This window comes from Macrobrachium nipponense, chromosome 20 (assembly GCF_015104395.2).
Source record: "Macrobrachium nipponense isolate FS-2020 chromosome 20, ASM1510439v2, whole genome shotgun sequence".
Classification (NCBI taxonomy): domain Eukaryota; kingdom Metazoa; phylum Arthropoda; class Malacostraca; order Decapoda; family Palaemonidae; genus Macrobrachium; species Macrobrachium nipponense.
This window is the reverse complement of record NC_061089.1, coordinates 74,536,087-74,549,025: the sequence shown is the minus strand read 5'-3', so window position 1 is coordinate 74,549,025 and position 12,939 is coordinate 74,536,087. Positions and strand designations below refer to the sequence as shown.

The 12,939-nt window shown below is 32.3% G+C and overlaps 1 protein-coding gene across 3 annotated transcripts in view; it reads right to left on the bottom strand.

Annotated features, from left to right (window-relative positions):
• Positions 1-1,981: 1,981 nt before the first annotated feature.
• Positions 1,982-12,939, bottom strand: part of LOC135195160 (non-structural maintenance of chromosomes element 1 homolog) — a 103,347-nt gene continuing 92,389 nt past the window's right edge. For 2 of the 3 annotated variants that reach the window (XM_064221491.1, XM_064221490.1), the window contains exons 5-6: positions 5,614-5,736; positions 1,982-2,771 (exon numbers count right to left, since the gene is read on the bottom strand). In XM_064221491.1, the coding sequence (XP_064077561.1) occupies positions 2,619-2,771; positions 5,614-5,736 (276 nt within the window). In that variant the 3' untranslated portion in view covers positions 1,982-2,618. The remainder of the gene's footprint in view (positions 2,772-5,613; positions 5,737-12,939) is intronic. The other variant, XM_064221492.1, reaches the window with a different exon arrangement.

Genomic DNA, 12,939 nt, shown 5'->3' with positions numbered 1-12,939 from the left:
CCTCAGGCAAGGGAACTCAAATTCAAGACCATGGAAGGCCACAGTACAATGGCTATGGCACAGTCCAAGGTTGGAGAACATTTGTATTTAGAGTAACCATTTTTTTAGTAGGGTTGCCTACCAAGACTAAAGAGTCCCTTCTACCCACTGTTTGATTTTGGAGTGTCCTTCTACTAAAAGAGTTGCCTGCCAAGGCTAAAGTCTCTCTTCTACCATAACTTGTGTAGGCAAGGACGTCACACCCTGAAGTGAATGTTGCTAAGAAAGGTCACATTAAGCCACTACCCACACAATATACGGCAGTAGTACTGGACACAAGCAGTGTACAAGCACAGTAAGGTGCAGTTGTCAGTGATAGAAAACAGCCCATATGGGCTGCACCAACCATGAATGTCCCTGGGCAACAATCCTTGTGCTTCAGGACTATCCACGGGTGATGAAAGATGAGATACATATCCAATATTGGGCATCCATCAACAGGATGGAACCATAACGTTGCATGAGCACATCTTACAATAACCAGAGCAAAAATGTAATGAAACAATTCTAAAGAACCTGACTGGTGTGATCAGGGGCAAGACCTATCCTTCTGTAAGACAGAGGATTCCACTAGGAAAATAAACTGATGTGACCTTCACTTAGGGAGTTGACAGATGGACAGACACAATTAATCATAACCTGACTGACAACCTTCTATCAGGGATTCGGTCCATAAAAGAAAGCCAGACTAGTGTTCCTCCTACAAGCTTATTGGCAGTTATGATCAACATACAGACTGAAATAAATAGTGGAGGTAGATATGCACTGGGTGGGGATAAACTGTAGCAGCTACTATATATACCTGATAATCTGAATATCTTAATGTAGTATCCAGATGAGTCCTTAATTCATGAGCAGAGTTAATTAATTCAAGCTATGAAAGAGGACTTTAAATATAAAACTCAAGACTGCTGAAAGAAGAAAATCTGGAGCAGAAGGGGGTGAAGGGAGTAGAGGAGTATCACTATTATTAAGTAGTTTAACCGGACCACTTTGCTAATTGGGTGGCCAATGGGAGTAAAGGAAAAGCTCAAGTGCTTGAAGTACAGGTGGGGGAGGTGAGTTACACCCCACACTTCATTCAGATTGGGAATATTCCTTACACTTCATTCACTGTCTTATCTCAATGGTATTCATACAAATGACAAAGGATTTATTATACCTTAACATAATTAAATGAGTCTTAAGCTATGCCATTTTATCTGCCGAGTTCAGTAAGGTATCATTAGGGAAAACAAGACATGAGTAAACCAGAAAAAAAAAAGTTCAACATGAAATACATGGCTTAAAAATTTTTCCTGTTCTTTAAAGTATGTCTGCCCCACATTAAGCATCCTCCCAAGGTGAAGACATGCCTGAGAACACAAAAATACTGACTATGGCCTTCTGCTGAAGCCATCACAGGGTGAGAGAAGTACAACAAAGGAAGAGAGGTGAAATAATGCCAAAATTAGTAGTCCTATAGCTAGGCCAGTATGAAGAATTACACTGACTGAAGAGTAAAGAAAATTATGTATAATTCTCTTGATGACAAAGTAACAGCTCTGCTAAGGTAACAGTTTGTTTCATTGTATGAAAAAGTACAGTATATCAACCGAATTTCTAAATGATTAAATTACATTTGCCCAACTGAAAATTTCATAATTGTTTTTCTGCAATTTTATCCTATACTACCTTATCAAAATATGTACAAATTTTCAAAAGGCTACTTTAAATTTTAACCAAGTGCTAAAAGTTGAACTTGACTTGTATTAAATGTATCACCAAACTTTTAATGACACGTACAAAATCTAACAGATTTTATATGGCCTTTGCTGATAACTTTGTCAATGAACATGAGTTACATTAATTTACTCAATCTGAACACAAACACAAATTCAATTTGGTTTTAAGGTCTTTTCATAAAAATAACTTTTATTTTAAAAATCTATAAAACAAAAAATTGGGTACCAATTTTTATTAAAATAAAGTTTGTGAAGAAAACAGCTATTACCTACATATACATTGTACTTTTTTCAAGATAATTAAACACCAATCTCTACTTCATATTGTAATACAAATTATCCTTTCACAACTGCTTCAGCTCTACTATTGACTGACCACACATCGGTATTACAGCATTTCAGTAGTATTCAAGATGTTACAAAGAAAATAAAATTTCATAACTTGTCACCAAATAGAAAACTGAAAACATCCCGCAAAAACTGTAAAATGTAGGTAAAATAAAATGGTATATTGGACAATGAAAAAGTAAATAATGCAAAAAATTAACAAATCTCTAATACAGTGGACCCCTGCTATATCACGGTTCAGCATTCACAACTTCAGTTAGTCATGTATTTTTCTGTGGAACATACAGTTTATGGAATGCTCTAAAAGTTCACAAAGGGCCTTGATAGGTTACTGAGGCCCTATAACAATGCCAACATCAGCATGAAGCAGCAGCAACAGCAGGTGCCTACCTCTAATACCAGGGGTCGACTGTTTAAGGTTATGTATAAAACTAATCTCCTTAATAATCTTTATACATAAAAACATGAAATATAACACAAGGCAGTGAAAACAGTTGCACTCTCTGCCTATGATCTTAGACGTTTTGTAGTATTAATTTCTATGTGATTCCAAGTAACTTTACAGTCAGCTTCAGGACAACATGGTGACTTTACTTTTTGCCAAAATACTTCAGCACACATTCGATGGACCTTTGCTTCACAAGATGGGCATTCATAACCCTGAGGAATAGGTAAAAAAGAAAAACATTATAATTGGATGGTTTAAACAGTACTGTACTATATGGAATCATACAAAATATCTTTCTCACATTACATATACTACAATATTTCTAAATCTTATCTAAGTAATTTGTTCACTACTGAAACAATGGCTTTACCGGTAGCCTCCTTAGGCTAGTTCATGGCTCTCTAAAGTTCTGTTCAAACACGCTGCTCTCATGTCCTCACTAGACAATTTTGGTGGCCTTAAAAGGTCACTACAGTGCTTCCTTACCATTGGCTATCTGATTTCACATCATAAAATAGCAACCAATAAGGGGATTAACTTACGTTTTAGACAGTAAAATTTATGGATATGAAGGCTCGTTGTGATTTTTTTTTATTGTTTTGTGTATTTTGTATTGAAGGAATAATGTCTGGAAAGGCAATTATCTGGATTTCATTCAAAAGTGTTTGTTTATAAAGATGATCTCTTTGTCAAAACGTTTACGTTAGTTATATTGTTGTGCTGTTCGTGTAAATTTTGTAATGTGTGTGATTCTCATGAATCAGTAATATTTTATAAAATTCCATGCCAGATTGTACAGCAGGAAAACTACTACAAAAGCAAAACACCACAAAATTGTTTTCCATGTCTCTAATGACCTTTGTAAACTCGTTTTGACAAGTGGACATAAAAAAACACGCGTGAGAACAGGTCTTTGATGTAAACATTGTTTACTTCATACTTTTTTATTTAGTTTTAAAAGTATATGTTTATCTTAATTCAGTACTATCTTAGGGAATAGATAATATATATTACAGGACTGTCTAGGTAGTTTTACTTGTAAATTTGGTAACATTTCATACATGGATAATACCCATCGCTCATGATATACGAGGATCTTCATTTTCAAAGCAATGAATGAACATCCAGTAGTAAAGAATGAACATATACATAAATATATCTGAGTAACACCTTGTTGTAATTATGTTTTTGTTTTATTTGTGTTTGTGTCCATCTTTATGATTGTAAAAAACTGTTTTCTCTGCCAATCTTTGGTGTTAGTCTGTTATTGTTGATATATGCATTATATATATATATATATATATATAATATATATATATATATATATATATATATATATATATATATATATATATATATATATATATATATATATATATACATATATATATATATATATATATATATATATATATATATATATATATATACACACACACACACATATATATATATATATATATATATATATATATATATATATATATATAGTATATATTAGCACTTACCACATCATAACACTTCCTGGGGCACATACAAGGGGGCCATAGTGTCTTCGCTTCCATATGACAATTGGTGGGACCCACACCAACATAGGCCTCTCCACTATGATGCTTTCATTTGGCGATGTTCCTCTTCCACTGAATTGGATCAATAACTCGCTTTTTAACTCTTAATGGACAGATACCCTCATATTCGTAGCAACAACAGGTTTTGGGTAGTGGATGGATTCACTCATGGTGAGCATCAATATTACACACCATCAATTTGGGGGACTCAAGCATGAAAGAGCTTCTATTACTTCTATAGTCCATAAATTCACTAATAGCAACTTTTAGACAGGATAAGCTCAACGAAGTAGGCAGCTCATGAGTTAGTTGTGATCTTAACTTCAAGGGAGCATGTTCTGCCTCTCTCTCTCACATGACATCTCTTTATATATTTACTCATAAATATACCCAGAAGTTGCAGTTGGTTTTAGCTCTTATCCTTTATGATAGTATGTCAGTTATAATTGTAATTTTGCAAAGAAAGTGCAAAATAAATATTAAAAAACATGTATAATCCAAAAAAGTTATTGCACCTTCGATCTTCGTAAATTTACATAAATATTTTACAAGAAATATAATCAATTTATTATCGATTTTAGTTATCTGTTTTGATATTGTGTGAGCTGTAATTATAATTTTACAAAATAAAATAATTTATCAGAAAAAATGTATAACTTGGTAAAATTTACTATTGTCTTGTAAGAGTCCCCACAAGGGGTTGTAAATATGGTCTTTTTCAACTTCTCGTGGAAGGTAGGGAAAACTGTACAGAATTTTTTTTACACACAGTGTATATGCATATCTTCTCTTTCCATAGACGTGTTTTTCCTTAAATTGGCCAGCCTCAGAGTTTCTCTGGCCTGCGGTGCTGCATATTGAATTTTTAGCCTTACTCTTAAAGATTAAGTGGTTCCTGGCTCCAAGTATCATCCTCACTCTCACTTCCACTACTCTTCACAGTAGTAGGGTTATTGAACTCCTTGTTAGAACTCATTCTGGGCAAAAATGTGGGAAAAAAACTAAAACACAGCAAAAATCAAAATGAAAAACTCATGAGTCTGTAAGAAAAGTCTGAGATTGCATGGCCAACCACAACACTTGAGGCGTGCTATGACTGGCTGAGCAGACGGGCTGGGTAGAATACTTAGAAACACTGGCTATGGCATCCTCCCAGGTTATAACGCTTTCTTGCCCAATCTAAAGTTAGTCTGCACTACTTGTTGGACCAAAACAAGCCACTTTGGACCTTAGTACACCCAGCAAGATGTTTGCTTTTGCCTTTTTACAACATAAATACAAGATAATTGAACCTCAGGACAACATGTTCCTGCCAATAACTCCAACCTGCCATTTTTGAGGGTTAGACCACTTTTACACAACACACCCCATATATCAGATAATTTTTCATTACTGATCTCTCATTTGTTCCCTTTCTCAAAATACAAATGCACTTCAACCTAGCAATAAATGTTCACTACCTTCATACATAAACTACTTTACTTACCAAAAATGTTATGAGTTTGCACAAGACACATTTTGGTATCATGTCCCCATAGGTATCTTCTAAATATGTATGGAGTTCTGCATATGATAAAGCACTCAAACATATATTGCCCTCATCCTCATCCTGTACATATAAAGAAAATACCAAATAAAATTTTTTTTTTAGCATATTACATTTGTTTCATCAAAACTATAATATATACAATGTGGGTTATCGCTAAGTTGTGTATCTGCAATCGCTGATTCAGTACACACCACTGGTTCTTCTGTGGATGTTATCTCCAAATAATATGCTGCAGAAAAATAACTAATTGGCAAATTTTCTCATACAGCAATATTCACTACTGTATTTTCATTTTATTTTCATGATTAAAATAATTTTTTATGATAAAAAAAAATTATGTACTAATTTTCAAATGCTATTAATATTCATATAAACAACACAATATCAATAAAATGCTAAATTAAAATCCCACAAAATCAAAGACCCACTTAGTTTCTCTCTCTCTCTCTCAGTATACATATCTTCTAATGAAAACACAGCAAAATTTCAATAAAACCTTATTTCACTTACAGAATAAACTATCCACTGATCTAATATTATCGTAATATGTAAAAAAACACCGATTGTCCCCAACATTTGTAATTGTTACTGAAGGTACGTGTTGTCATATTTTTCCTTTCTCTGATTTACTGAACCGTCCTTCATTACAAGTTCAGTAGTTGATTCTATGATTATCACACATATTTTAACAGTATACAAGAGAATATCTTCATCACTATTGATTTTTTATCTGTACTCACCATAAAATTATTTAAAATAAAAAGTTCACATGTAAACAACACAACGTTATTCACTCACTCTCTCTCTCTCAGCAACTACAGTCAACCCCCATATTCGGAGACCCCAGATTGGCAGACTCATTTATTTGTAGATTCCTCTACAGGTCTTATTCATGGGAATTTTGCCTTTTCTCTGTATTTTTCTATGAGAAATATCCACATATTGCTGTATTTTTCTTAACAATTTCATTATAAATGAACTTTTTGTGATAAAACTATTAAAATACAGGTATAAACATTTTTAGTGGGTTTTTGTTGAGTTTTAACTAACAAAATAGGCAGTTTTAAGTTTTTAAAGGGGTTTAAACTATTTGCGGATTCTAGCTATTCGTGGGGGGAGGGGTCTGGACCCATCCCTGGCAAATATGGAGGGACCACTGTAAATTGTTTTCCTAACAAATTCTTTCAGTAATAAGTGTTGATCAGCTGATTCTCAGAATGTTAACATTGTGACAAACATTTTTCAAAAGACAAAAATACACTTTGATTACTGTATTTTGCTATTTTTAAACATTAGTATTACTATACTGTACTGTAATCAGTACAGTAAATAATTTTTTTACCATAAATGTATTCATGCACGAAATAGATATACAGTGGGGCATCACTTAGTCGCGGATCAGCAACCGCGGAATCAGTTATCCACAGGTTTTTTCTTAGACCGCTTCTCATGCTATATCACTGGTATGATTCGCAGCATCGCGGGTTTGTCCGTGTTGCATATGCAATGTTTATCGGTAGGCTAAGCCTCAGCCGCAGTCCGATATCCACCAACATACATGAAAAGACTCACATTATGATATTAACTGTCAATAAAGGTAATAAAACCATTCTCACCTTATATATTATTGACATATCTTCATAATAAATAGCCTATTCAAGGTATGTGTATAACATTCATTGATAGGCTAAGCCTAGTTACAGTACGATAACCACCAACATACATGAACAGATTCACATTATGATATTAACTGACAATAAAGGTAATAAAACCATTCTCACCTTATATATTATAGGTATATCTTTATAATAAATAGCCTATTCAAGCAATAATTCCACATCACCGCACTCAACTTATACTCCAAGTGGCCAGCCACAAAATGTAAATATATAAAGTTACGAAAATGTAGTGATACTTATACGGTTGCATTCACACCAACCTTTATTGTTCGATAACCTTTAAGAAATTTTAATAGCAGTACTAGTCTAATTACAGTAGTAGTAACATTAAGGCTAAAAGTAATTCAAACTTCATTATTATATAACTTCTCCGAACAATGCAGTCATACAAACAATAATTGTCATAGATTGTCCTACTGTTGTTTGTGATTGGCAACGATGCGTAAACAAAATACGTAAAACCATTTTTTACCTTAAATATCATCCTATCTTCATAATAAAAAGGCTATTCGTGGAGTAATTCCATATCAGTAAAATCAACTTTTATCTATGTGACGCCAGCCAGGTGACAAGTTGTATGCATGTACATGAAAATATAATTATGGTAGCATTCACAGCAAGATTATCTTTCGAAAATTTAATAATACTATAGCTGGTCCACTTAAGGTAGGTTCTCGGAAGAGCTCTATGTTTATGAGACGTTTGTTTGGCGGCCGCTGATTGGCTGGTACTGGGAGGTAGGCAGCTCCCAGCCAATCAGCGCCCGCCAAACAAACGTCTTGTAAGCATAGGGCTCACCCAAGAATCTACCTTAAGTGAACCAGCTATAGTCATGGTAGTAATATGTTAGGAATATACGTAACATTCATTTTCAATAGAAAATATCGTTATTTTGGTAGTAAATAAATTTAGAATGATCATATGTACACTGCAGTGTTAAGGGTTTGTGGCAGCGATGAAACAAAAAAGATAAAGTTTTCATTTTAGGCTATGCGTTTAGGAAAAACATGACGTAGAATCGGCTTTGCAACTTTGTTTATTTTTATATTTCTAATGATACATTAACTATCATTTGTACTACTAACACCATCTTCACATAACTAATGTACAGTTGCAAAGTAGTAAGATGTGGGGATCTGTTGAGTCCAGTGTTACCAATTTTGCATTTTTAATGCTAGCTTTCATTTTCTTGAGGTAATCAGCAAGAAAATTTTCAATATCTAGGAAAACTTCCATTTTTTTCAAATATACATCTAGCATATGTAGTTAGACATGAAATCTTTGTAATGTTAAGTTGAATATTTCTTTTATTCTACTATGTTTGATATATCTATAAAATGTTTAATACAAATTAAATAAATCTGTCTTACAGAACATTTGACAATTAATCAAGTTACCCCTTTACTCCATGCATAATACTATTAGCCTTTTCTCTCACAGTATTTAAGTCATAAAACATTTAAAATTATCACTAATTTGCTTTTTAATAGCAACACTGTTTATTCGCAACTACTGTATTTTTTATTTGTGGCTAAATAAAGATTTTTATGATACAAATAATTTACAGTGTGTACACACTCAAACAAGTGGTGGCAGAGTTTCATAATTTTTTGTTCACCTGCCTGACGCACGATTCATGCCTTATCAAACTATTTTTCTTTTCAAAGATGGAAGAAATCTTATGTAATGACGTTAAAAACAGTCACTGATATCTTTAGAACATTATGTTATGTTATTGTGTAAAACTATTTTCCATATAGCAAAACTGACGTGAACGAAACGAAGTCATAAAAAACGTCATATCACAACCACTGATATACATTACCAAACAGACAGGAGACACCTATCACTAGTATTATTGCATAAACATAGTCCTTACATAATCATTTCAATATCAAGTTGAAGGTAATTGAATGATTTCATTTGTTAAATTTTACAGAAAACATTGGAAATTCACAAAATGGTATCAAATTAAAAAAAAAGGAAAAAATTATAACCTAACAGTGTGAACCATGCTACTTCACTCTATTGCTTTTGATATTGTCACGTGCACGGGAATCTAATGTCAATGTGTCATTTATTGTTCTAAGAAACATCCCTAGCTGCGTGAGAGACAATTATTGCACTGCATTTGGTGCAAGTTCCTGTTAGAGAGGTATCAAGAAAGCTAAATATACTTGAGAGAATCATACATAGATGAATCAAATTGTTTAGAGAATGGCAAAGTTTAGAACATGGACCTAAAGGTGGAACTCCTCGAAGCACCACAAGAGAGCAAGACAATACAGTAGTGTAAATGTTGCTGAGCAACATTCATTGTGAATTTTGAATTCTAGTGCCTCATCACAATATTGCTGAACCAGGAATCATGACAGCTCTACGCCTATGACTGATGTCTGATGAATAGTTTAGATGGAGAGGAAGAGATTTTTAAAAATACACTTGAAATCTTTGATAGGTGTCTAATGAATAAGCAAACTTACGTTTGATGGATGAGAGATTCAGTTAGGCTTACTCTTTGTTTTGTTTTTTATTGGTGTCCAGTGAATACCACAGATAGGGAGGGAAACAGGTCCAATGATGCCTGCATTTTTTTCTTCAAACCCTGAAGAATATATTTTATTGGGAGATACTTTATTAACATCGGCCTAATTCCTACATCACTCCTATACAGCACCTCGCTCCCCTCCACATCTCGGGCGACTCGATCCGACTTCTTGCTACGAACTATATCACATGAAAGCATCACTAATGATAATGGTTATTTTAAAATTCCCCTCACCGACAACGGAAGCTTTAAAATGCATGTTTATAAAATATTTTCTGTTAAAAGATACTTTATCTTCATTTCCCAAAATATTTGCATACACTCATGTTACACCCTGTATGATTGTTGTAGCTGTCAAAGGGCAACCCCTGATTGAAGCAGTAGGTTTATATATTATATATATATATATATATATATATATTTCATATATATATATATATAGAAAAAAAAAAAAAAAAAAAAAAAAAAAAAAAAAAAAAAAAAAAAAAAAAAAAAAAAAAAGACATCCTGAAATAGACTTAAACGAGACCATCATCTTTCACATTTCTTATCCTTTCAGTCACTTATAATATGCTTATGGTAGTAACTCTAGCCATACATGTGAAACTAATTTTAATTAATTTCTATTTAGAAGAAATGAATAGCTACAGAAAGATCATCCCAAGAAGGCTTTTATGAAAGTAAGCCTTTCTTAATGTATTGGTCAGTTTTGACTCCCACAGCTTTCCAACGTGTCTAAATGAAACAGGATGATATGCAAGGAATTCCATAATAAATAAAAGACTGAATTATATTCATTTGATTTCTTTATGATTGCTTTTTGACTTTCAATAGCTAAGTCTGTTAAGCAATTATGAAAAGGATAAGAAAAAAGGAGAACACGGCCAATAAAAAAAAGAATAACAGGAATAATCAAATAAAGCAAGTTAATACAGATATTGACAATTTAAATATTCATTCACATTACGTATCTGAGAGGGTATACAGTGGTCCCCCCGCATTCGCGTTCTCCGGATTCGCGGATTTTTCTTTGGAACCTATCTAGAAATTATTCGCGGACGTACTCGCCCATTCACGGAATTTTCCGACGAAAATAATCACTAATTAGTGTATTTTGATGTTTATTTTCATAACTAAATACATTTTTATGATACAAAAATGATTTACTAATTTTCAAATATTAATTTTGATTAATACTATATTAGTAAGTTTAATAAGTTTAAATGATATCACATAATAAAAATAATAATTCTCTCTCTCTCTACTACAAAGATGTATGTTTTTTTGTATGATAAATAAATGATTTACTATTTTCAAATATTAATATTAATTTATACAGCAATAATATCAATTCATTAAAGAAAATACCATAGTGAATTAGTAAGATTTTAGCTTATAAATTTAAAAAATTATGGAAGAATGAAGGAAATCCCAGTCTTCTTTCTCTAACTCCAGGTACTAAAACTGTCATACGTATCAAGTTAAGTGACAGGAGGGGGAAGGAGCTGTTGTACTGTTGCCATCAAGTGCTCATGAAATTCCCCCCCCCCCCTCTCTCTCTCTCTCTCTCTCTCTCTCTCATTTACTGAGACTCGAGATTTTTTTATAGTACTTGTACTATTTGTTTTTAATACTTTCAAATAATATAATAATAATAATAATAATAATAATAATAATAATAATAATATAATAATAATAATAATATAATAATAACTGTAATTACAAAATTCATATTATGTGATAGTATTTTAAAGAAATACAATACTAATCTATCCATGTCACTTTTAATTAAGGTTAACTCTCTCTCTCTCTCTCTCTCTCTCTCTCTTTTGCCACACAAGATAATGTGTCATAGTGGTAACTCCCTCCCTCTCTTTCGCTGGAAGCGTTATAAGTATTTTTTGAGAGAACAGAGAGAGAGATAAACACGCTCTCTCTCTCTCTCTCTCGCTCTCTCTCTTTTACCGTCCCTCTTTTTCTCCAGATGAAAGAATTTTTATGGTACTAGTAAGTAAAATGTTTATTGATAATTTCAGTTATTCAATAATAATAATAATAATAATAATAATAATAATAATAATAATAATAATAATAATAAAACTGTAATTACAAAATTCATAATGGTAGTATTTTAAAGAGATGAAAATGACCTTTCCATTTCACTTGTAAGGATAACTCCTCTTTCTTACTGAGATGAGAGAATTTTCATGGTAGATGCACGTGTTTATTTTATTTTCAAATAATAATAATAATAATAATAATAATAATAATAATAATAGAAGTAGTAATAATACGATAAGTAATTTCAAATGAAAATTCTTCCCTTCGTCTTTTTCTGTATCAATTTCCCTACCTTATAACTCCAGTGACGCTCGGAGCTGGGAAAGTAACAATGCCATACAATGGTCAATGAATTTAATGGTTTTATGTAATCTCTCTCTCTCTCTTACTGAGATGAGATCATTTTCATGGACATGTATGTAATAAGTTTATCATTAATATTTTCCAATAATAATACGTTATTATAACTGTAAGTACAAAATTCATATGTGTGTATTTTAAATACAATAATCATTCCATTTCTCTTTTTTAAATACTATACCTTTAAGGCTACTAATGTTTAGGATTACTTTGAAATTATATTAATACAATCTCTAAGAGTAATACAGTAATATGATAATAATTTAAGGTAAATTTGATGCAGGATGTTGCATAAGGTATACATTTGGTGTTTCTATTTCTTCCTTCTTTTATCTCTCTCGCTCTCAGCAAAAGAATTGATAGACAGACAAACATAATTGCACAGTCCTCTCTTTCTCTCTTCTCTGGAGAAATATATGTATTTATGGGAGGGGAAAAAAGTTGCCTACAGACGTTCATTTCAATCTATTGAAATCGTAAGGAGTTACTCTCTCTGCTATTGGCTGTTTATATATTTCTAATGGTAAAAAGTTTAAGATGACTTTAAAATGATATTAATAATACCAATTCAATGGTATATTTGATGTAGGATAATACTTTAAGTAGACATTTGGT